This window comes from Doryrhamphus excisus, linkage group LG21 (genome assembly GCF_037039965.1).
Source record: "Doryrhamphus excisus strain RoL-2023G ecotype Guam linkage group LG21, RoL_Dexc_Guam_v1.1, whole genome shotgun sequence".
In the NCBI taxonomy this organism is placed as follows: domain Eukaryota; kingdom Metazoa; phylum Chordata; class Actinopteri; order Syngnathiformes; family Syngnathidae; genus Doryrhamphus; species Doryrhamphus excisus.
In genome coordinates this window covers 8,772,013-8,798,894 of record NC_136377.1, presented here as the reverse complement: position 1 = coordinate 8,798,894, position 26,882 = coordinate 8,772,013, and the positions used below count along the sequence as shown (strand labels likewise).

At 43.7% G+C, this 26,882-nt stretch overlaps 1 protein-coding gene across 5 annotated transcripts in view; it reads left to right on the top strand.

The window, feature by feature from the left end:
• The window catches only part of nrg2a (neuregulin 2a), a 105,798-nt gene that overhangs the window by 28,889 nt on the left and 50,027 nt on the right, over positions 1-26,882 (top strand). For 2 of the 5 annotated variants that reach the window (XM_078787874.1, XM_078787873.1), the window contains exons 2-3: positions 22,070-22,235; positions 25,767-25,886. In XM_078787874.1, coding sequence (XP_078644000.1) covers positions 22,070-22,235; positions 25,767-25,886 — 286 coding nt within the window. Of the gene's footprint in view, positions 1-6,472; positions 6,765-22,069; positions 22,236-25,766; positions 25,887-26,882 lie in introns of those variants that run through there. The other 3 variants (XM_078787875.1, XM_078787876.1, XM_078787877.1) reach the window with 2 other exon arrangements.

Genomic DNA, 26,882 nt, shown 5'->3' with positions numbered 1-26,882 from the left:
AGTGTATTCTGCCTTTCCCCCAAAGTCAGGTGGGATAGGCTTCTACCACCCCTCAACCGTGATGGTATGCGGTATTAAAAATGTATAGATGGATCATTGATAGTGTAGTGGTTCACATAGCTGATTTTGTAAGTAAATTAATAAAAATTGTAAATAATTTAGGTTGTGAACCGGTCATTATTGGGACCCTGGACTGAATAAACGGTATAAAAGATGGATTGTTGGATGGGCTATTAGTAGTAGTAGAAGTCCACTACTTAGATTGAAGACTGCCATGTAGTTGGTTCAGTGAATGCCCCATTCACCATTTACATTTCAATGCAATTTTCTGGCATGAAATCTATATGGTGTAGTATTCCTTTTGCATCAATTCAACTTAGATATGTCCCAGCTTCTCCTGCAACAGAGTATTTGGTGTAGAAAGTAGATCTTTGGAACACTGGTAGTATAGTTGTTCATGTATCTCAATCATCCTGCCACCCCGACGTGAGACAATGATGCAAAGATGGGTCAGTAGTAATGTAGTGGATTTCATAGCTGACTTTCCTCTGCTCTCCATTTCCATTCTTGTTTATTCCTGTGTCTCTTCAATCCCTCTCTTTATACATCGCTCCCCAAAACCCATATGCACTTTGTTGGCAAGAAGCAGACTGACTTAAACAACATAGGCTAATGGCTGTTTAAAGTCATTATGTCTGCAAAGATAAACTAGGATGTCTGTGAAAGAGCATCACTGTGATGATGTGCAGGTATGCTGCTGCTGCCGCTCGCCTCTATCGCACTGGAGAACTCTCTCTCCTTTTCTGGGAGGAATTAGGAGGCAGCGGCGATGGGGCCTGTGAAGCATTTATGAGCAGGACGTACAATGGATCCATGGCAGAACATGTAGGGCTTGACTCTTCTTTTTTTTTTATTATTTTTTAGAATTTGCTCTACAAGTCCAAGTCGTACCCCTCCTATGCTGGCCCACTGTGCCCTTCAACCTCTACACCCTGATCCAAGGACAGCCCACGGCTGATTAAAAAAAAACAACAAAAATACATATTTTGTTATTACAGACTACGTGTCATCATGATAACTCAGTAGGAAATTATATGAAAATGATTTTGGTAATGGTAATGGTTTTATTTCATTTGAACATGCATCAGATTACAATTGTGTGCATCCCATAATCAGTTCACAGTTCCACATGTCCAAAAGGAGTAGGAAGAAGCAAAGCTTATTAAATCCTTTTACAATCAGTAACTATTACATTTGTTCACTTCCTGCTTTCCTAATATAGTTAACGTTTTTATTTTTTAATTATTTTTTTATGTTTTGTTATTTATTTATTTATTTATTTATTTGTTTTATTTTTGTCACGTACTGAAGTACGAGGTGGATATTTTGGATGACACATTTGACAGAAACCTTTCTCTTGACAGCCACAAACGTGTGTGTCAAGAATTTGCTTAGGGAACAAGAACACAATCAGTCTTACTTGTAATGATGACAGAAGTTGATCACAGATTACCTCATGTATCGAAAGGCTTTTTCCTATAATGCTGTTTAACCATTCCGTCTCCATCTGTGTCGGTCTAAATATTTACGTCTTACGTATAATACAAGACATACACATGTAAAAATGTTTGGCCATGGCAGGGAGATATACCAGCATTAGTAAGAAATATGAAAAAAAGTCATCTTGAGTATGAATGATGTCTTTATTGATCCCAGCTTATGGAACATGAGATGCTTAAGTAACATCTACTTATGTATGAGAGACGTGAATTGAAACAGCTGAAAAATGTCTAGGACTGCACTTCGGGGAGTGGTTAGTGTGCAGGCCTCACAGTTAGGAGACCTAAGTTCAATTCCACCCTTGGCCATCTCTGTGTGGAGTTTGCATGCTCTCCCCGTCCATGCGTGGGTTTTCTCCGGGTACTCCGGTTTCCTCCCACATTCCAAAAACATGCTAGGTTAATTGGCGACTCCAAATTGTCCATAGGTATGAATGTGAGTGTGAATGGTTGTTTGTCTATATGTGACCTGTGATTGGCTGGCGACCAATCCAGGTTGTACCCCGCCTCTCGCCCGATGTCAGCTGGGATAGGCATTACCCCTGTGACTCTAGTGAGGATAAGCGGTATAGAATGGATGGATGGATATCAATATCAATGCTAGTATGTTGAGTACATTTTTTGCTAATTTTCCCCAAAGTTTTAACCTACTGTATTGATATCATTTTAATATGTACACTATTCATACAGGGTCAGGCAAAATGATCTGACACATTTGCAGGTTAAATAAAAGGCAAATAAAGTAAAGAAACAAAAAAGTGTTTTCATTTTTTAAAAGTGCATATAATGCATCCTTTTTAATTATGTTTTAAAAATGAATTAAATTCTGGCGGTGCGAGGTTGGCTGGTTGATTTTCGTTTCAACGCAGAAGTCGGTAACCCATAACGAGATGGTGTTTGGAGCTGGTACGGGATCAGCTCTACCAAGATTGAAGTGCAAATGGAACGCTCGTTGTGTTGCAGTTACAGATTGGTTTGTTTTGATAAACGTTTCCACAATGAAAGAAGTCCAATTCATGGCAGCAACTGAAAAAGTAAAACGAAAAAAATGGTATTATAAAGAAACAAAGCAAAATGGCATTCTATGACAAAAAAAATACGTTTTTCAAAAATAACACTTTACTTCTTTACTTTCTTTACTTTATTTGCCTTTTATTTAACCTACAAATGTGTCAGATCATTTTCCCTAACCCTGTATAATTTTAAAGGGATTGTATTTTCATAAAATCAACAAAAATAACCAAAATATGTCAGATTTTTTTACCCAGGATGTTTGCATATATTTTGTTCAGGAAGCCTCACTATTTGATATCCAAACCACATCAACACAGACAACTGGCCTCTTCCTTTAAATCTACACAACATTGTGTCACTATAATGCTGACATCACTAATACTCATATTTGTGACACATTCTAAACCACATGCCCACCCACATGCACGCAGACACAGCAATGGTCTCATCCTGTAGAATGTAGGAGGAAGTGAGTGTTGATATTGGGGAGGAGGGCGAGATAGTGTGGGAGGGCAGCGCCCCCCCCCCCGCCAGTACTCGTTACCTCTGCTGACAGATTAGATCATGCACCACAACCACAAAAGAGGAGAGACCAATTAGGTTTGTGGAGTTTAGGGAAACACCACGTCGGGGATCAGACTAGCGTGTCAAAACTTGACCACGTTTGTGACCTTTTGGAGTTCTCTTGCGCCGCAGATGAGGCGTGCGCTATTAAGTGTGCTGACCTGTTAAGACATGACACCCTCGGCTGCCCCCTTACAAACCACAGCGCTGCTCCTGAGACACGTTAAGAATTCTCTGGAGTCAGACAAAACCTGGGAGAGCCCTGGAGATGACTCATCCACACTTTTTTTTGTGTGTTTTGACTTTCAATGGCTTGGTTTCATCGAGAGTCACACGATTCCTCTCTTCACTCAGCAGCGACAAGCCAAAGAAAACCTTTCACTGACCTTTGACCCTCCTTAGAAGCCAGACATTTTCAGGACACAGACATGAGTAATGAAGATAAACAGATGAGCAACCATTATTATTTTTAAAACACAAATCTGAGCAAGGGATGCATGGTGGAGGAATGGTTACGGCGCAGGCCACACAGCTAGGAGACACGAGTTCGATTCCACCCTCAGCCATTTCTGTGTGAAACTTGCATGTTCTCCCCGTTCATGCGTGGGTTTTCTCCGGGTACTCTGGTTTCCTCCCACATTCCAAAAACATGCTAGGTTAATTGGTGACTCCAAATTGTCCATAGGTATGAATGTGGGTGTGAATGGTTGTTTGTCTATATGTGCCCTGTGATTGGCTGGCAACCAGTCCAGGGTGTACTCCGCCTCTTGCCCGAAGACAGCTGGGATAGGCTCCAGCATGCCGGTGACCCTCGTGAGGATAAGCGGTAGAAAATGAATGAATGAATGAAATCTGAGCAAGGTGAAATACCTAAAATCAAGGTAGACGATTATTATTTTTTGATTAACAATACATATATATTTTCTTATCACACACTTTCCATGTTAGACCAACTTGCTTATCTAATATGGACTCCAAACTGTCAGCAAAATTAGATGTGACTTGCCGAAATGCCTTTTTACTTGTTTCAATCTTTTCCATGGTAGCTTGCAAGCTACTTTCTGCTTCAGAGTGGATGACATACAGCAGGCGTCTCAAACTCAACTGACCCGGGGGCCACTGGAGGTAGAGTCTGGGTAGTACTGCACATAAAGGTGTACCAATAAGGCCAAAAAAAATTGTATATTGAAGCAAATTATATGTATTTTTTGCCTAAATGAAGCATTTTCAAGCATAAAAATGGCAATGTGAATGATACGTAGTATTCTACACTTGTCACTAGGTGTCAGTAATGTTAATTTAAGGCATGATCGCCATAACAACAGGCTTTAATTGCGGGGTTGGACAAGTTACGATAATCGCTAATAAAAAAATCCCAAATAAAAACATGGGCTACTGATTCGGCTGTAACCCACGCCGAGCTAAAACTCAACCCTGAGCCCCCCATCGTCACTTCCTGTCCACCCATCACTGTTCCCTAGGGAACAGATTTATAGCAACAAACGAGTCTTTGTTTTAAATGGCTTATTTTCTATTATGACTCCTACATTGGGTAATGCATGTACTATACAGGCGGTGTTAATTCATCGGTCCAATACATGGTAATATAAAAATCCAAGTGCATGTGGACCACACTAACACTAAACTTTGATGTCAAGTAAGATCCAAAAATGCAGAGTACCTTTGTAAACATATATGTTCATGCAGAGGTAGGGAACCTATGGCTCGGGAGCCAGGTAGGGCTCTTTTGATGACTGTATCTGGCTCTCAAGCATTTCTTACCACAATAAAAATTTATTTTTGCTAACATTTTAAAGTAAACCATCACAGAAATATGTTAAAAATAATATTCAAAATCAACAACTTTCTTATGCATTTTAATTCGTCCATCTATATTCTGCTGCAATACGGCCAACCATATCTATCTTTCCTGATGATATTTTCCAGGTCAAACACCAAAACTTGATTATTACTGGGTAATGCTGTAGTCTACCTCGGTCATTGAGATGTCAAAAAAACATGTAAATGTAAACTTTCCTCCTTTAGTCAAATAGCTAAAGCTGCAGAACCAAGCCTTCTGACGAAGATGGCCAAAAGAATGAAATACGTCTACGGAGTACGGTGCAAAACTATGCAGCAGCAGAAGTTGTATTAATGGCAACAAGTATTTGATTTATTATTAGACACTGCGCTGCTCACGAAAGTGTGCTGGCCACACCCCATTGGCGTGGGGTAGTGTGCCTGGTCTACGTAATTAGAGCCCATTATCTAAAACTGTTGGTCTTACATAAAAATGCACACATTTTATTGCATTCAATGTTTAAAAAAATGTATATGGCTCTCACAGATACACATTTTAAAATATCTGGCCTTCATGGCTCTCTTCGCTAAAAAGGTTCCCGACCCCTGTGTTCATGTGACATTGTTTACATTATTACACACTAAAGGGAGTAAAAATAAAAATAAACCGATGTTCTTCACATCCACCTCCTGTCCTAACGTTACATATACATAGACAAGGCTTACGGGGGGGGGGGGGGGGGGGGCGCTTTTGCAGAAGGGTCTGTCCTGTCTAATATTACACGACATTTCAAAGATACGATCTTGTTTAATGAATCTGAATTCTTTCCTCTGCGTGGGTATCGGTGACACCTGGCTGTAATGTGGACTGTGAGAGACAGAGAGGGAGACGTGCATCCACGGGCGTGCTGAAACTCGCCCTGCAGCCAAGTGGGAATGGGGGGGTTGGAGCTAACAGACAAGAAGGGGGTTGTGTTGGAAGAGAAGCCAAGATGATTTGATGTCATTTTGTAAGAAGCAGTCTGTCACTGATTGGGATCTGACTTTTGGCACCTCACAAGAAGACCCCCCCCCCAAAAAAAAAAAATTCTCTCCTCCATTTCTCTCACACATATCTTCTGAATCTGAGCACGGAAAATCGGACCCAGATGTGAAGTGGCTTGTGACCCTGACAACAAATTGGCAAGGGTAGATCCCCACCCCCTGGCTTGGGTGGTGTCAGCTGTGCAAAGCACAACTTGGGTTATCACTGAAGATGCTTTTTGCAAGACCATATAGGACTTCTCCATGGGTCGCCGTGGAGGGGGGGTCCTCTAAGTCCTCATAGTCCTCATTTATAGTTGCAGGGTCTGGAAGACTCAGTGCTTATCTCCAAGATCCAGTCAGGGAAGACTTGATTGCCTTACAGGGATGGGAAATGCCTTCCTCTGCCTCCTCCCTTCTTCTGTATTCTCTCACTTTTCTTCCCCACCTATTCTCTTTCCTATTTTGCTTCTCCGTTCCCTCCCCTCTTTGCTCCCTTTCCTCTCTCTCTCTTCTGTCTCTCCCACTGCCCTGCTGTGAGGAGTAGGTGGTTCCTCGCTGTACTTGATTGGTGTGAGTCTATATAGGAGGAGAGACGCTCTAACTGGACTCAGAGTCTGCTGGTGCCACACGCTCCCCCACAGGACTACCTACTTTTTCCAAATTATTTTATTTTGGGGCTCTTTTACGGAGAGGATTTACTTCATTGTGACAGCATGACGGAGAATAAGAGGAAAGATAAGAAAGGGAGAAAGAAGGGCGGTAAGAAGGGGCAGAAAGAGAAGGAGGGTGACCCCACTCAAGGTAAGAAGACATGAAAGGTGTATAATATGATGTATTATATGTACAGATACAGAGAAGTAGTACGCATTTGCAAAAGTATTGCCCTTGGCTTGTCAAAGCTTGCCGCCAGATTGTCACATGGATGTGTATCCTAACGTGGACAGTGTGGAGAAGCACATCTGGTTTGGCAGCGGGCTGGAATTATAGGGAAGTCAAATGGTGTGATTTGTGTACTCAACTTTTTGGATGCACATTCCCAAATTTGGATTTGAAATATTACTCTTTTTACAGATGTTCTTTGATAGCACTAGGATTTTTTTTTTACAAGTATTTTGTACAACACAGCGCTATACACTCAGTACACATTTGAACAGGGTTAATAATTTAGTTTCTTCAGTCTTTTTTGGATGAGCGGTGATGAGTCACCGTACATAAAAGTGTGTCTTTTTAGCTTGCATGCTAGGGTATCACTATATAGAGAAGCTTGGCAGTGGCAAATGTAGCAATGTGCTTGCTCACTGGTGCTTGCTTGCAAGCTGCAGCATGTCACTGTAGATTGACCTCAGGTCATGGGGAAGCCCAACCCCCCCTGTTTTAGTGACAATTCTTTAATTATGGCTCATCATGTTTGCTTCCTGGTGTCTTCAGCTTTCACCTTTAGCATCTCAACTGTTTTTTTTTAAATAATGTTTCATATATTTTATTCCACCTTAAGACTGTGATTTAAGGGCCTATGCACATATTTAGTACACCACATAGCTCCGCTCAATGTGCTCAGCAAAACACCCATTGAAACCTTATCGTGTTTAGCTGAATCATCACCAAATTTGGTACACCCCTAACTAAGCATGTGTGAAAAATTTCAGCAAGGTTGGTTGAAAATGACCACCATCAACAGAAAACATCATTGTCCATAAGTCATTGACCATTTAATCTAATGATTATAAAACATCATCTGTATTACACGTATGCCAGCACATATTCCAAAGCATTCCAACCACAACCCATAATGGGCACCACAAATGTCTTTTCCTGGGGGAGGTATCTTCATGAATTAACCATTGCAAGAGTGTATGCTGTATATGCGGATTTCCCAAACTGAGGGCCCAGACTCAAAATGAGTCACAGGTCATTTGTCAAAGGAAAATGTTTCAAAGTTGCTTTATTGATAGCCTTTTGAAATGTTTTAAATTCATACTAAATTCATTTCTTGTCATGAATTTATCATTAGCTTATGTAAATTTGATTTTCAAGATATGGCACTGCACAATATGTTTTTTTTTGGTCCCAAAGGTGTGCTTTCTAGTGATATTAAGGCTGTCAATTGATTAAAATATTTAATTTTGATTAATCACAGGTTTTTTGATAATTAACTTGTAATTAATCATAATTAATCACAGATAGAATTAAGTTTTCATCTATAATAACTAGGGATGTAAATCTTTTTGTTGTAAATTATGTAATAAGATACACAGGTTAAGATTAAATATGATTAATAACGATCCATCCATCCATCCCTCCATCCGTTTTCAATGTCGCTTATCGTCACTAGGGTTGCAGGTGTATGCTGAAGCCTATCCCAGCAAACCTCGGGCGAGAGACGGGGTACACCCTGGACTGGTCGCCAGCCCATTGCAGTTTTTAAAAACGGAACGATGCAATACGATTTGATACAATGTCCAAATGATTCAACGGTTACATTGGTTAATGTACACATTAGCTATTCTATAAAAGTGTCTGTAAGGCAGGGGTCCCTGACCACTGGAATGCGGGACAAAAACAACTAAAAATTCAACTTTGTTCAACTATCCTTGAATGCACCATATTTGGTTTGAAATGCTGATATTTGACGATGTAGTAATGCATAAAGGTAAGAATTGAAGATCTTATTGAGCGCCAATTCAGGCTTGTACTGTCACGGCGCGGCATGTCGATGTTGCGGTGCGACCCCAGGATGCAGAGAGCAGGACCAAATGCAGGTAAATTAAATTTATTTAATGCGATAATTGCAGCAGCAGCGAAAACACAACTCGACTTGCTGACGGACAAACCAACAATGATCCCACACCGGGAGAAGCGCACACCTGAACTAAATAAGGACAAATTAGGGACAGGTGTGAATGATTAAGGAAACAAAGGCAGAGGCGGCAAAACAGGAAGTCAAGTACAAAATAAGAGTGTTCAAAAGGGAAATCAAAGGCCAAACGGGGAACATAAACAAACTGTCACCTGGAAACCCACACAGGACGTGACAGTACACCCCCCTCAAGGACGGATCCCAGACGTCCAAAACAGAAGTCAAAGAGGGATGGGTGGTGGGGGGACCGGAGGTGGGTCGCCGACGGGACCCTTCTGGGGGCCGGCCGGGGCGGCAGGCCCGGCGGAGCCAGCAAGACCCCTCCAAGTGATGGAGGGAATGGTTGGGTCGGCGGAGGTGGTAAGCACTCTCCGGGGGACGCCCTCGACTATGCGCGGGGTAGGCCTCCTCAGGGGGGCGCCCTGGGTGCAGAACCTGAGCCCCGGCAGAGAGTCTAGAGGTAGGCGGCGCCCGGCCCTGACACGGATAAGCAGCAGGCGCCCGGCCCTGACGCGGAGACGGCGAAGAAGCAGGCGCCCGGCCCTGACGCGGAGACGGCGAAGAAGCAGGCGCCCGGCCCTGACGCGGAGACGGCGAAGAAGCAGGCGCCCGGCCCTGACGCGGAGACGGCGAAGAAGCAGGCGCCCGGCCCTGACGCGGAGACGGCGAAGAAGCAGGCGCCCGGCCCTGACGCGGAGACGGCGAAGAAGCAGGTGTCTCTGCCAGAGCCTCTCCATCTGCTCCAGCAGGCCCTGCTCCTCGTCTTGCCGGTGGAGTGGGCTGTGCCTCCTCACTCCCCCCACAGGTGGCGCCATCCTCCCTTGCTATTGGCAGGCTGGGCTGTGCCTCCAGCGTAGCCCAGCAGGTGGTACTAGCCCCCCCTCTCGTAGGCGGATCCCAGACGCCGTCATCAGAGGGAGCCGAAACCAGGGAAGGGAGGAGGGAGGCTTGGAGGAGGGTCACTGGCTCCTCCAGGTCAGCAGTCCCGGCCGCAGCCACTTGCGTAGGCTTGAAGCCGCGCGGCTTGGGCACAGGCGGGATCAGGGATGCCACGCAGCTTGGCACGGGAGCTGGGTCTTGGGAACCCCAGTGGCTGCGCGGCTTGGGCACAGGCGGAATCCGGGATGCCACGCAGCTTGGTGCGAGAGCCGGGGTTTGAGGAACCTTGAAGCTGCGTGGCTTGGGGACTGGAGGAATCTGTGAGGCCACGCAGCTTGGCACGGGAGCCGGGTCTTGGAAACCCCAGGGGCTGCGTGGCTTGGGAACTGGAGGAATCTGAGAGGCCACGCAGCTTGGCACGGGAGCCGGGTCTTGAAAACCCCTGGGGCTGCGTGGTTTGGGCACAGGGGGAATCCGTGGCGTCACACAGCTTGGCGTGGGAGCCGGGTCTTGAGAAACCCTGGAGCTGCGGGGTTTGGCCACTGGAGGAAACAGTGGCATCACACAGCTTGGCGTGGGAGCCGGGTCTTGAGAAACCCTGGAGCTGCGGGGTTTGGCCACTGGAGGGGAACGTGTGCCGTGGTCCTCTTCGTATTGTGCGAGAGGCAACAGGGATGTGGAAGAGGTGGTCGGCTGGAGTTCGGCGTGCTGACGTGCTGCGGGGGCCATCAATAGTGGCGTGATGGGCCGGCACTCAGCGACGGTGTGGGGGGTTAATGCCGCCTCGGCATGGTGTGGCGAGGAGAAATTGATTGGCTTCACCCTTTGACGCTGTGAAGCCTTCGGCACTAGCGTGCAGTCCGGCCCCCATTCCATGGTCTCCAGCTCCTCCGGCGTGTACCTCGCACGCGCCTGCTCCAACGTCTTGAAAAAGTGCCGGGTCCACTCGGCGAACTCGAGATCTCCGTCGGGTTCATCGAAGCCGGCATGGCAGGAGGGCGGGTGCGCCTTGGCTTGGCGTGGAGGGGAGAACGAGCGTGGCTTCGCCTTCCGGCACCGCGGCTTGCGTCGCCGTCGCGGCCGGTCTGGGGTGTCGTCGGTCGGTCCGGGATAGAACCACGCCATTGAGACGAGCGTGTCGTCCGGCCCGCGCACCACATCCTCCAGTTCCCATGGCGGTCTCGCCGTCTCCTCGTCTTCCATGGATTTGAAAAGCTGCCAGGTCCAAAAATCGCTCTCTGCGAGGTCGCCTTCATTTGGTGGGATCATTCTGTCACGGCGCGGCATGTCGATGTTGCGGTGCGACCCCAGGATGCAGAGAGCAGGACCAAATGCAGGTAAATTAAATTTATTTAATGCGATAATTGCAGCAGCAGCGAAACACAACTCGACTTGCTGACGGACAAACCAACAATGATCCCACACCGGGAGAAGCGCACACCTGAACTAAATAAGAGGACAAATTAGGGACAGGTGTGAATGATTATGGAAACAAAGGCAGAGGCGGCAAAACAGGAAGTCAAGTACAAAATAAGAGTGTTCAAAAGGGAAATCAAAGCCCAAACGGGGAACATAAACAAACTGTCACCTGGAAACCCACACAGGACGTGACATGTACTGGTGGATAGTGGGGCTGTATTCAATTAATTCTTTTAATTTGGTCTTGTTCCTGTTATAGTTTTACATAAAGTAGATTGCTATAATGTTCCTATGTTAAAAATCTTTATTTAATCTTTATTTTGGGGGGCACTGCACTGTCAGTCGGGGGTCATTAGAATTGCCCCCCCATAGGACGCCCCTGTTCACTTGAAATCAATGCAATAACTTTATAATGCCTTTCCCCCAGACTGATTATAAACACAATACATGATATGTAATATTATACTTATTAATATTGTAATAGATAGTCTAGCAGTGATTATTTCGGACTTCCTCGGGCACTGAGTTTCCTAGTCTTGGTAAAGAGTATATTGTATGTGGAAATAATGGAATTTATAATTCACATTTGATGACATAAAATATCACTTTGTGATGTTAAAACAACCTAAAGTGACAATATTTGTATTTAAATTTGGTGAGTTTTTAGGTAGGTTATGGCAATTTGTACGAATACTTAAAAGAAGAACAAGAAGAAACATTGCAATTGAATACATGAAACGTATGCTGACATGTTGTGCCCACGTTGATGCTACACTGAACATCATGTTGCAAGTTCAGACTCTCAGATGCGCCGCAACATAAAAAAGATAGCAAGTCTTTTAAAGCTCTGTAATAAAAGTTGCCACCTTGTAATTATTCATGAGTAAGAGTCACTCTGCTCACTAAATCACGTTTAAAATACGATGGCGGCATTTTATTGTGCAAAAATTGCATGGTAGCATTCAGTGTGTCATAGCGGTGTTGTTTTAAAATAGGTGGTGCTGATGCGTGACGTTGATTGTATAAATGGAATGTGTATACAGTGTGTTTTTTTTTTCTAGTTCTAACAATATGCTGCCCTTTGTTTAATGCACACGGTGCATCGTCCAGCATGTGCTTGCATGTGCACATGTTCTTGTGTGTCAAATGGAATTGTATGTTCAGTAATCTGGCCAATGAACGGCGTGTCCGACATCTCAAGAATATGACAGCCTTGTTCCCTCTTCACTCATAACTTCAGATTACTTTCACATTTTTTTGAAAGTATGTCATTTTCAGCACATAATATGATGACAGAGTACCTATATGGGCAAAAATGGGATTGTGAAGATGGTGTGGGTTTGATTCCTGGCCAGTGTCCTAATGCTTTGCCATTGGAGGTGCCCGGTGCTGTTTCCAATCCTGGATATTTTGGAAGGGCTGCATCATAAAGGGGATCCGGTGTAGAAAATCCGGTCGCAAATCAAATCATGTGATTGATTCACTGTGTAACTCTGATGGGAAATGCAGAAAGGAAAAAAACTGAGAAAAAAAACATTATTCTTGTACAATTATTATAATTTTTTACAGATACAAAGATTCCCAATATTGAGTGATGATACTTAACATTTATTTTTTTCCATATAATATTGCAATTGTACTCTCATAAAAATCCATTACTTTCTTATAATATTTCTTGTAATATTTTTCCACTTAATATTGCAATTGCATTTTCTGAATTTTTTTTTTGAAATATGAACTTTTTTCTTGCATTATTAAAACTTTTTTTGGGGGTAATATTTCAACCTGGTTGGCGTAAAATTCTCTCAGAAAGCTAAATCAAAATATGACAAGTTTATTTTTGTAAATTGGAAACCCCTGATAATATTAGTCAATATTACAACTTTTTTCTCATTATGGTGACATTTTTCTTTTAATATTTATTAGTATTTTGTCTTTTCAGTGAGACAATTAACACACCAAAAGTTTGGAGGCAGTGAAGCAGGTTGTTTTGGGGCTTTTTGCAGAAGTGGAGTAACTTGTGGATTTTCTTGCTGGCTCAAGTGTGTGTGTGTGTGTGTGTGTGTGTGTTTTGTGGTTGAAAGCTGACACTCTCATGAGAATGCTAAGAAACCTGCCAAAATGTTAAGTTCTTATTGAAGAACAAAAGACACCTGAGGGGGTGTATAACTGGGGAACTTTGTTCTCATTCTGACGTTGAAGAGGAGGAGGAGGAGGCCAGAGGCGCTCCATCAACTTTGACGTGAACAGAGGCGGACGATGTGAGCTTACAGAACATTCTGGCTGACCTACATAAATATGTATTTACTATCATTGCAGCTCACTGACCATCCATCATCTGCCAAGACAAAACAGAAGTACCGTGCACACTGGCTGCTAATAAGTGCTTACGGAAGTGAAGAGCCGGCTCCTTCACTTTGTGCCAAATCCCTCTTATCATGTTCAAACACCTACCTTGCCTTTCACGCTGGAAACGGGAGCTGTTTGGACAAAGTCAAAACAAAATGTAACTGTAATCACCAGAGTTGGCGACATGTCAGAAAATTTGGTAACGTGCGTGTTTTCATGCCCTTAGGAAATCACAAAAAAGCAACTCACCTTCATGCATACTTGTTTTTTGCAATTTGCTGTGGCACCGAGTGTCGCCACAGCAAAGGTGCCTAATGGCGTGCAGTGGCTCAAACTACCTCCCAACTGGCTCGTGGTGGCCCGTAACGGCGGTAAAAAATTTAGTTTGGCGGCAAGAAAATGTCAAAATGTTTAAAATTTTCATCAAGCAATCAGCGCGAAGTGTCCACTAAGTGGAAACAAATGTCACAAACAATCCGCCTCTTGGAATCCACTGGAATGTAATGGCCACAGCGAGCCACTACGCGCCAATCACATCATCTTTGGCGCAAACTGGCACCAACTGGTGCCGGCCCAGTGGACTCCCTAGCATTAGGAGCGCCATCATCCATGAGGAACTTGGAATAGAGCCGCTGCTCCTCCACATTGAAAGTAGCCAAATGATACGGCATGTGCATCCGGTTAGGATGCGTCCCGGACGGCTCCTTGGGGAGGTATTCAGGGCACGTCCAACTGGTAGGAAGCCTCGGGGTACACCTCGGGATCCCCTGAGAGGAGCTGGACAAAAAAGCTGGGCAGAGGGGTTCTCTACTTAGGCTGCAGCCCCCCGCAACCAAACCCTGGATCAGTCTCAATTAGGGGGGTCTATTTCTGTTCTTAACTCATACATAAGTCACATGATAAAACACATTTACTTCTTCATGCATGGCTTTATCTACAATGTAGTGGCTAGGAATAATGTAGCGAGGTTTGCGGTGATCAATAAACCTGACATTACTCACCATTGACAGGGGCTCGCTCGTCCCATGAGAGTTTTCCATGTGATGGCTTCATATGCGCAACAAAATTGCTTGCATTAAACTTCCCCAGTTCTGTGCCACCATGAGAAACTTGTGATTGACATGATTTGCACTCAGCTGCAACGTCTTTTTATATCATTGTTTGCATGCTGTTGTTGTGATGACATGGGCTATGCTGGCGAGTTGTGCTGGGGAGGAGTCTGGAATTGAATGCTTGTGTTGGAGTACTGGTATCGGAGATTTGAGATGCAGGCAGTTTTATAATCTGATATTGGTTTTTTTTTTTACTGATATTGGCCCGATAGCCGATATCAATATCATATCGTAAAATCTCTAGTAATAATACAACTTTATTTGTTTAGTTTTGTAAACGTTAAATTTTTTCTTGTTACACCATTTTTTTTTGGTAATTTTGTTTTTTTTTCATTCAACAAAATCGTGACCTTCCTTTTAAATGTAACAACTCCTTGATGTAAAATTACAACTTTTTGGTCATAGCAAAAAGTTCACAGTAAATGCCTTTAAAATGACAGCTTATGGTAAACATTACATTATTATTTTAATCACCTATTGGGGGTCTCTGTGTGGAATTTGCGTGTTTTCCCGGTGCATGCGTAGGTTTTCTCCGGGTACTCCAGTTTCCTCCCACATTCCAAAAACATGCTAGGTTAGTTGGTGACACTAAATTGTCCATAGGTATGAATCATTGTTTGTCTAAATGTGCCCTGTGATTGGCTGGCGACCAGTCCAGGGTGCACCCCCCCCCCCCCTCTGGAGTAGGCTCCAGCATCCCCTTGCAATCCTAGTGAGGAATAGCGGCATAGAAAATGGATGCATGGATGAATATTTTTATCTTTGTAGGCAGATGTTTAATATAACTTAAGTGTATCTCATCAAAGTGTCTGGTTTGTGCATCTAATGTAACCTGCCTTAATCTTGCACCGTTTGGTGTATCAATTGGTGCTTGAATATATTTTATTGTTCATCCTTTCTCTTCCCCATTTTATGTATCTGTGTATAAGAGATGGATTCCACACAATAAAACATAAATATGTTGTATTAGGCTCGTAAACGGATGGCTGTTGACTGGTGTCCAAAGGTGCTTGAGTGAGCTCATCTTGGATCACAGTTTTTGCAGTTATAAATCTTTAAGCTCTTTTTTATATTATTGAAATTGGTTTCATAACTGTAGAGCATCATACATTTTACCGATGCCACCCAGACTTCAAGTATTGGCCAATGTCAGTGGAATAATCCTTCTTATTCAGCATTTTTTTTTGTGGCACAATAAGTGCTTTGAACACAGCCATGGTCGAAAATAGTGCGCACACTTCCTGCACACAAGTCATTTACATGAGCTGCGACACAAAGTGATGTTGTTAGAGTCCAGTCAGTCCATAAAACACATCAGTCATAGTCCTACACAGGGGCTCATTTCATAAATGATTAGTATTGAATTACGAGCCAATTTGATAAGACGGTGGCTGCGTGACAAGAACATGTTGTCACTTTGTCACATAAACAACCATTTGGACTAAGACCATATCGCTAAATAATGGCAAATGCAGAAATGGTATTATTTCTACCTACCAAGACTATTAAAAACACATTATTGTAGACATAATCTGGTCTTCGTTTGAACTCACTAAGTCATCCAGGCATCCATATGATTGTTTCTGCACAGGCATGCAAATTGTAATCTTATTTTACAGGTTGTAGGTAAAATAATATAATAAGACATTTTCACCAATCCGTACGAACATGTTTAGGTCGCATCCCAAGCATTCTGAATGGTAAGACTACCGAAAAGTGATGTGATTAGGATTATAATTCTTATTAATCTGTACCAAATGGTACATCATGATGGAAACAAAACAATACTTATTGCCAACTTGCACTGCCTTATGGGATATGTCACTATCAAATACTGTATTGTAATGTACATGCTATAAACATGCTTTGTACATCCTCTGTTACAAAAAAATATACAATTAGCCATTTAAAAGTGATATTATTCAAGCGTGATCCCTACATTTACTACTTTATTTCATCCTTGGGTAACATGTTGATAGAATAAATTGTTACTGTAGTGGTTCACATAGCCTTTTACCCTATATCAGCTGGAATAGACTATAGTTACTCCATGTGGTATATAGTAATCCCTTGTTTGTTGCGGTTAATTGGTTGAAGACCCGACCATGATAGGTACATTATGTGAAGAACGAGTCCTAATTCATAAATGGAACATTTTCCTACAGCATATACAGTTTAAAGCCCTCTAGAGATGAACTAGCACCCCTATAGTCACCTTTTATTACCCAATAGTGTAGGCAGTGATGTCAGGCGTTCAGAGTTCAGTTTCAGCTTGGGTTACGGCCACAACAGTACCTTGTGATATTATTATTATTACGATTATTATGGTTTTGTCTGTTGTGAGATCATTCAAACCTGCAATAAAAACCTGTTGTTGTGGCGGTACAATTATTATAAAGCCCTCTAGACATGAACTAGAACCCCTATAGTCACCTTTGTATTACCCAATAGTGTAGGCAGTGATGCCAGGAGTTCAGTCCTACAAAGGCATGCCTTGGATTCCTATTCTAAGCTCCTGGAAGTAAATGAGAAATGTTGACTCAATCGTTTGAGTGATTGTTAATTCATCAAGCGGCTTTAGCGTGGAAGCGGGGCTGACTTTTTACAACTGTTGCCCCCCCGAGCATGGGCTGTCGACACGCCACGTAGGCCCTCGGCTTTCCCGTATTCGTTTGCCTTTTATTGTCCATGTCTGCAGCTGCCCCTCCACTTCAAAAGGAGACAATCAGGCGCTTGCAGAGGCCTCGAGTTTATCTTTGCTGCCTGACACTTTTTCCACAGGTGTCACGGAAAATGAGACAACCTTTAAAAAAAAAAAAAAAATCACGTTTTGGGATTTTATGTGAGCACGGTTGGTTCGTTGTGTACTTCAAGTGTGTCCAGCAAACATCTCCTGTATGATGGTTTCCTCATCAGGCGACCCACAGAGGAGCATCCACTGTATATCACGCTGTGTGCATGCTGCCAAAAGGTTCACCAATGTCATGTTGGGGAGACGAAAGAGCCTTGAAGATAGACATGAATATGAATCTCTACGGACAACTTTGTGGAACATCTGTGTCTTCAAGGTAGAGCTAAGTGACGGCGCCCTGTGTCTTCATTACATGGACCTTCTTGCACATCTGGCTTAGCGATAAGTCCTGTAACTCTTCCAGGCAAAGAGAAAACTTGTTTAATTTACTTGGCAAGGACAGACCTGTGTCGAGGCAAAGTACTAAACATTTTTTTATTTTTTATTTTATGGAGCAACCTCATTCCCGCTGTTCTCCACGCCGATGACAGGATGACAGGCTTTCCTCAGGCGCTGTGATGGGCCAAGTCTGGCATGGAGCATGTAAAGCCATATAGCACCGTCATGTTGACGCACACTATTCTCTATACACAGCAAAGACATGGGACATGGACTTAGTTCCATTTGGACACTGGAACTGAATCCAAAGTTTCCCAGCCAAACGACATTAGGAGGTAAAGCCCATTTGATGAAAATGTGTGATGAAACCTCTTGTCAAACATGACCCATGTTTGAGTATTCATGAATGCAGGTTCTTTTTAAACATCACATCCCGTATGGAGCATTATTGCTGCTAAAATACAGAAAATGGTTTTAATGTGAAACATCTGGACTTTTAAAGTTCTGCATGTGACGTACTCGAGAATGGGGGGTATTCAACAGGCAGGCCGCCGGCCAACTTTGGCCTACCAAGGCTATTCATTTGGCCCACCAAACATCACCCCAATAATGTAAAGGTTCTCAAAGTGGGGTATGCCAAATGTTGTAGGGGGTAAGTGGTTAGCATGTTGGCCGCACAGTCAGGAGATCAGGAAGACCTGGGTTCGAATCTCTGTTAGGCATCTCTGCTGGAGTTTGCATGTTCTCCCCCAGCATGCATACCAAAAACATGCTAGGTTAATTGGCGACTCCAAATTGTCCATAGGTATGAATGTGAGTGTGAATGGTTGTTTGTCTATATGTGCCCTGTGATTGGCTGTGCTTTGACCAGTCCAGGGTGTACCCCGCCTCTTGTCCGAAGACAGCTGGGATAGGCTCCAGCATACCGACGGCCCTTGTGAGGATAAGCGGCATAGAAAATGGATGGATAGATGTCTGAAGGGGCATTCAGGACTATTCAGTCTAAGTCCTGGTTCATGCAGTACACCCTCCACTCTGCAGGAGGCAACAGTGAGTTGTATGCATCACAATGAAGCAACAGTAGAAGACACTATCCTACTTTTTAGCCTTTGCCAGTATCCACTGCAATATTTAGTGTCTAAAAAATCTTTAGTTAATTACATGATCACCTCCATGTTGCCATATTAAAGTGGAACCCAACGTATTTTTCCCATAGTAAATAACAAACAACTTCTGCTGTATCAATTAGCACCGAGTAAAAGAAAATTTAAAAAATTGGTATTAACATCTGCGATTGTCGAAAGTAGCTGCACTTGAAGTGCTCAACATCTGCCCTCTTCATCTACAAATACAAGTACTTGAAAATAAAATGTTTCACATAGTATTCATGTAGTTTGCTCCTTCCAGCTAGTCCAACATTGGTTTGGTGCCAACCTTCCTTTGCGTGTATTGTGCATAAAACAGTAAAAAGAATATACAGCAAAAGTGTAGTGTATAATACATGTATTTATGTCAATATCTTCTTGGTGAAATTCATTTGCATGGAGGAAATGGATTTATTATATTGCTCGTTTTGTTGCAGTAAGTTTCATTTGTGGTTCTATGGTTATTAACACACTTGTAGAGTCAATTCTTTCAATGACAGTGACATTTGAGGCATATTTTTTTTTACAGGAAATGCACCAAATTCTACTATGTTCCAATGTTGAAGACAAGTCCAACAGCCTTATTTCAGAAGCTTTACTTCAACGACGGCTTGACTATGAAGCTGCTCACAGATAAAGGCCAGAAATAGCTGCCACTGATCTAAAAATAGAGGCTTTTGCATTTACCTTTCTTTGAGCTATTTTAATTTTGACATTTCTTTTTTTCTTGTGGTCACAAAGTTGATGCCTGTAGGATTTTTTTTTTTTTGTTTACATCAAGACATATTTTTTACTTGTTTGGTTTAGTAATGTAGTCATTTAGTTGCTCATGTTTCTCAACTTAATGTCATAAATACTTCATTATAATTACAGCCACTACCTGCAAGGAGACTCGGGAGCCTAGTGGTTGACATTCTGGATTTTGGAGCATATGCCTCGGGTTCGAATCTCCACTAGTAAGCACCATGGGTATTCTTTAGGAAGGACATCTGGAATATAAAGGGCTCAAGCCAAAAATCGCGGGCAGTTATGGAAAGCAGGTGATAATTCATTTATCCACTTTCCCGTTTGTCCTGACTAGGTTGGCGGGGATATGCTGAAGCCTATCCCGGCTGACTTTAGGCGATAGTTGGGGTACACCCCAAACTGGGTCAGCCAATCAGCCAATTGCAATAGGGTGATAATTGTAATTAGTTTATTCCAAACAACAAAATCATTCATTCATTCAATCATTTTCTACTGCTTTTTCTCACGAGGGTCGCGGGGCTGCTGGAGCCTATCCCAGCTGTCTTCGGGTGAGAGGCGGGGTACACCCTGGACTGGTCGCCAGCCAATCACAGGGCACATATAGACAAACAACCATTCACACTCACATTCATACCTATGGACAATTTGGAGTCACCAATTAACCTAGCATGTTTTTGGAATGTGGGAGGAAACCGGAGTACCTGGAGAAAACCCACACATGCACGGGGAGAACATGCAAACTCCACACAGAGATGGCCATAACTCTCCTCCCCATTGACACATTTCCACTGGAAAAGGCAATACTACGTCTAGTACGTAGTCGGAGGCCATACAAGTGAACCACTTAGATCACATTGATCCTGTGCCTTATACTCCACAGCTACGCCACTTTGCTGCAGCGCTCTATTCTCTGGCAGCCTGCAGCATCCTCTTGACCGTAGTCAACTGTGATAGGCTGAGAAGCAAATGCAGGAGACACTCATTGTCCTCCATTGTTGTTGTTGTGGTTCAATGCTGCATGTCTTTTGCAGTATAATTGTGGTACTATTTGGTGGGCTGAGCCGGTACTTTAATATGAAAAAATAAATACAGATGCTTTATATTTTTATTTGACTATTCAAGGGTTGGAAAAAAATCCTATATAGTAAATCTTTGTTTATTACCCTTAATTGGTGGTATGCTGGAGCCTATTCCAGCTGTCTTCAGGGCGACACCCCGGACTTGTCACCAGCCAATCACAGGGCACATATAGACAAACAACCATTCACACTCATATTCATACCTATGGACAATTTGGAGTCGCCAATTAACCTAATTTGCATATTTTTAACAGATAACAGAGATTCGAACCCAGATCGAACCCAGATCTCCTAACTGTGCGGCCAACATGCTAACCCCTGGATTCATCGCTTAATATATTTTGGAAAAAGCGTAACAGAGTGCAGTTCGTGAAATACGAACTGCAATGGTCAAAACATTGCGTAACCCTGCAGGGAAGCGTGCATATTTCCTCAATAATCACACATCACATAGAATATAAATATTAGCCACTGTATTGCACCTTATTTACATGCTTTTTTTCTTGTCCAATGGCATTAATGCAACATCTCCATACACTCCATATTCACTGTGGACAATTTTGGTGTATTTATGTAAGTTAATGACTCAAATTCATCATATCCTGCAAAAAATGCATAATCATTGACACTTTTCCTCTCCTTGTGGACTTTATCAGGTCAGGGAAGTGGGCCACTTTCTCCAAAAACAGGACAAGAAGGGGGCGGGTAGGGGTAATTTTGGTACACCTTTGTTTGAAGTTGCTTCAACGATATCACATTTTTTTTACATCCTTCACAGCTGGAATTGTATTATTCAGCGAAGCATCCACATAATATTGTGAATGGAGAAAGTTTCTGTGTAAGGGGGATTTGTAGGGGTGGGTGCATCTTGGCCATCCCCTGATTGACCCTCGTTCACCCCTGTTCACCCCCCCACCCTGTGAATGAGTCTTCCCTTAAACGTGTGTGCAGCTGTCAGCTGGCAAGTGTTTGTGTAACTGTGTGTTCTGCATGTACTGTACCGTGTGGATGTGTGTCACTTTTCATTAATAGAAATCCACGGCTTATTTGGCAGCCGTGGATCGTATACATGCAGTTTGTACGATGACGATGGATCGTTTGCTGTCATAGCTTCAGGTGATTGTGTGCTAGCTAGAAAAGCAGATTGCTGCTCCACCTGTTTTTGTCAGTTTGACGTCAACTTGATAATGCCTCTGGTGACAACATCTGCTGGTCACATGAGAGAGTTGTTCTAGTTGTCCATTGAGGGACAATTGGCTGCATTACTGCCTTGATGTCTTCTTTTGTTTTTACACATACACACAATGGTGCATGAATTGTGCAAACCAAAACACATGTGCTGGGAATGCTCAATAACACCTTTTGTCCCTTTTTTTAAATTCTGTGCAGCTTTGGCTCCAAAGTTAAAACCAATGAAGAATCCATCAGTTGTGGACGAGGGAACCAAGCTCACAGTCAAGTGCGAGGCCACGGGGAACCCTCTCCCCACCTACCGCTGGTTCAAAGACGGCAACGAGCTCAAGAAAGACAAAAAAATACGAATAAAGACCAGCCAGTGAGTACAACACCACCATTATGATTATATTTTTGTATTTTATGAACATATAAGGGCTGCACTGTGGATGTGTGGTTTGTATGCAGACCTCACAGCTAGGAGACCAAAGTTCAATTACACCCTCGGCCATCTCTGTGTGGAGTTTGCATGTTCTCCCCGTGCATGCGTGGGTTTTCTCCGGGTACTCCGGTTTCCTCCCACATTCCAAAAACATGCTAGGTTAATTGGCGACTCCAAATTGTCCATAGGTATGAATGTGAGTGTGAATGGTTGTTTGTCTATATGTGCCCTGTGATTGGCTGGCAACCAGTCCAGGGTGGTACCCCGCCTCTCGCCCAAAGACAACTGGGATAGGCTCCAGCACCCTAACCCCCCTCGTGAGGATAAGCGGTAGAAAATGAATGAATGAATGAACATATAAGTGAATAGTTACAGTACTTAAATTCTATATTAGTAATACAATTTCATTGTTTTTCCAACATGAGCATGTAAAATCAGTGATCAAAATGATAACAAAATCAATATTTAGCCCTTTTTACTTAACTGTCTTTTCTTGGAGGATAGTTTTGGGCATTTTCTGCTCATCTCAGACTGTTTACTTGCTCGCTGGAGGAGCTAAACATTAATAAATTTTGTCGTTAAACATCGCTGAACTGACCACGATCAGGGAATTTCCAAAAAGTAGGATTCAATATTAATAAATTGAAAGAACCGTCTCTCCTTTATCATGGGGGATAGGTTCCCAAAATAGCCTGCAATAAGTTTTTTTTTTTTTTTTTTTTTGTCCCGTCCAGCCATTGGGGCAGATAGTATTGTTGATCTAAATGCCCTTACATGCTAGACAGATTTGCTCTGTGTCAGGAAAGGTGTTGGCTACAACTTTCCTGTACCATGAAATTTTATTTGCCGTTATTTGATGTTTTTGTTATGCCATTTGGAGCGACTGGACCGGAGCAAGAAGAAGAACAGAAAAGAAGAAGAGAAAGGTGGGGTGGGGGGGGCAGTTGAGGGAGAGACAAAAACAGCAGCAACAAGAATTCCCATAACAACAACAGAGACAAACAGAACAGTTAAATGTCAATGATGGCTAAGGGTCATAATGGAGATGATATCAGTGAAATGAAACAGTCCAACTTACCAGTAGCAATAGTAACAATAAAGACATGACCCATGATAGTAAACACAATTACAGCCATACGATTACAGTAATTAAAATCTCACTGCTTGACATCATTTTTACTGTAATAATAGCATACCAATAGCATATAAACATCAGGGATAAGATGGTAGATTGTATAGAGAAGCACCCATGTGCTGTGAGTGTCCATATGGAGGTGTGTTGTGTATGTGAATGCGAGTGTGTGAATGTGTAATTGTCACTGAGAATGACAAAAGGAGAGAGACTGCCTTCTACCACCCAGCAAGCCCCGCCCCGCGCAGCCAGGCCAAGCCCCCACCGCCAGAGATGCTCCAGCCCCGTGGGTGTGGGCAAAGCCAGGGCCGACTCCCCAAGACCCGCCCCCAAAGCAACTCCCCGAAGAGACCAGCAAGAGGCCATAGAGGAGCAATCCCAACCGGCAACAGGGCGCCAGCAGGCCGGAGGAGAGCCGCACCCCCGAGACCAGCGGGAGACCATACCCCACTAGGGCAGAAGGGCATCGAAGGCCACACACCCGTGGGCACAGGGGCACCCCCGCCAGCCGGAAGGGAGCCCGTCCACGGCCGGAGGCACCGCCCCCCGCCCCCCACACACCCCCAGGAAGCAGAACCCGGCCCGCCCCAGGTAACCCCAGGCCTGACCACCGACATAGGACCGCCCCGGCCAGGACAGGAGAGGCCCGGGCACACCGCCCCATGGAGGACCGGGCGGTATAGATGGAATGCCCTGCGCCAGACCCCCGCAGAGCCCCCCCCCCGTATATCCACATGGCCATATACACGCACACACACCCACACATATATATATATATATATATATATATATATATATAATTATAATAAAACTAATCATTATTTATCTAAGTATTTAAAAGAATAAATACATAAAATAATAATAATACACACGCGCACACCCCATCCACTCAATACACACACACACAAGCACACACTGTGGACGTCCCCGGGTGGGGCGTCCGGGGCATCACAGGGCGGGGGACCCAGGGGTCCCAGACCCACAACCAGGCCCCGAGCCCAGGGAGGTACGGACCGCCAAGGCATAGCACCCCCAGACTCCCCTCGACCACGGCATCAGGGCTACGGCAGTGTGGCAGACAAAGGAGCGGGCGAGGGGAGAAGGCCCGCACATGAGCAAGCGGAGGGTGCGAGCAGGCGAGTGGTGAGGCGCTCCACCGCGCCGGCCAACACCCGCCGGGCAGCTCACCCCCGTGAGGGAGAGCCATAGCTCCAAGTCATGGGGAGGCCAGGCACCACAGCCGAGGAGTTAAGACCAGCGCAAGGCCACCGACGGACCCCACCATCCACCGGGAGGGCCAACCGCCCCCAGAACCAGCAGCGCTCCACCCACGTACCGGAGAACCATCCCCGACGAGCCCTAAGGAAAGACTGGGGATGGGCAAAGACAGGGAGAGCGATGCAGCAGAGCATAGGACCAGTGGCAGCAGACACCCAAACGCCCGGAAGAGCACCACCCAGCCTGCAATAAGTTCAACTTTATTTGTTTACAATTATCATATATGTTGTAAGGCTGTAAATTCTCTCACAATATACTTATACACGATATACACGATTCTCAGAAAGGCATTAACATTTTCTCACATTTTTAACACCCTCAAAGTTCAAATTTAATTTGGATTATGTAGATCAATTTACTAGATTGGACACAATAAGATATTAAATGTCTCACCATATTAACTGGTCTGACCGCGCCGGACACGGCATGCTAGCGAACGAACTAGTTAGCCTCCAATTTATGGCAAGAAGGACAAATATGGGACATGACTGACTCCATGCATTCTGAAGGTAATGTTTTATGTCGTTACTGATACCTCGTGCCCAAAAATACTACACATCACTTTCATAATTTCTTCACTAATTTCCTCAGGTTTTGAAGGGTTGCAGTACCACAGTTCACCACCAAGTAAAAGTGGCAGCACTGATGCCTGCTTTCTGAATAATTCATGTTCCTTTTTCATTCTGTCTGTGCTTGGCTAATAATGATCATGTAATTAAAATGGCTGGCTTGAGAGGAGCATGTGAGTTATGTCCAAGAAAAAGACACGTAGATACATTAACTCCTTCTTCAGCTTAATTAGAAGCAGTATTATTAAAAAAAGAAAAAAACGTACAAAGATGGAAGCCATTTTAAATGGAACCTCAGCGACCTCCATGCTCTGTGCTAAGTATTATCCTAGCCCGCTTTTACTTCCTAATCAGCACATAAGCATCCCTATCAAAGCAGAGGCCCGTTGCCATGCGGCCACTTGTCCTGTTGTCTGCCTCGCTACGTTTCCATGTCGCTTCCTCCCTGTCCGGATTCCCCTGACTCAGCTGTGCGAGTGTTGTCTCCCACAGGAAAAACTCCAGACTCCAGATCAACAGAGCGAAACTGGAGGATTCTGGGAATTACACATGTGTGGTGGAGAACCTGCTGGGAAAGGACAACTCCACTGGCACTATAAACGTCCAAAGTAGTAAGTACCGGCATTGCTCTTCATTGCTTGTGACGGTTCTCGTGCCAATCCAAAGTGGGCATCACAAACAGACACACCCTCATTAGTACACAGTACACTATCAAAAACACACACCTGGGAGCCGTAAAAATGTTTTTGATGTGTGATCGTGCTGCAGACGTTAAAAGACTATTAATAACAGCTGATTTGGGATTGGGATGAACATTTTGTGTAGTAGTGTGTTGGTATCAGCTGCACACTTGGCATTGGACACAGCGCATATAAAAGTCTTTTGTGTGCTTTTGCTGCTTACCAATCAATCATGTGTCATTATTTGGTGTATGTGTGGCAATCCACATGACAGCTTGTGTGAAGTCCTCATCGTGACTAGAACATCCGTCCACGAGGGTGTTTTTGCTCAAATATATCTCCACTCCAAATGTAAACACTTCTTATGATAGCCTACATTTATGGAGCTTGGAACTCACATAATATAGCTAACTTTTTTTCTCATTATTTCAAACTTTCTAACTTTATTCTTGTGAAATTCCAACTTTACTTCTGATAGAATGACGGCTTTTATTGTTGGAATGATGCAGATTTATGTTATTTTCATGACATCACTGCGTTTCTTCCTAAAATATTAAGCATCCATCTATCCATTTTATACCGCTTATTCACACTAGGGTCGCAGGCATGATGGAGCCTATCCCAGCTGTCTTTGGGTGAGAGGCAGGGTACACCCTGGACTGGTCAAACATTTTAATTTTCTCAATACATTTTTATTTTTGACGTGAATTTGCAACTTTCTAATCATAAAAATGACTATTTGAATATTTATGGGCCGCACGGTGGACAAATGGTTAGCATGTTGGCCCCACAGCCTGGGATTCGATTCTCCGGTTGGACATCTCTGTGTGGAGTTTGCGTGTTCTTCCCGTGCATGCGTGGGTTTTCTCCGGGTACTCCGGTTTCCTCCCACATTCCAAAAACATGCTAGGTTAATTGGTGACTCCAA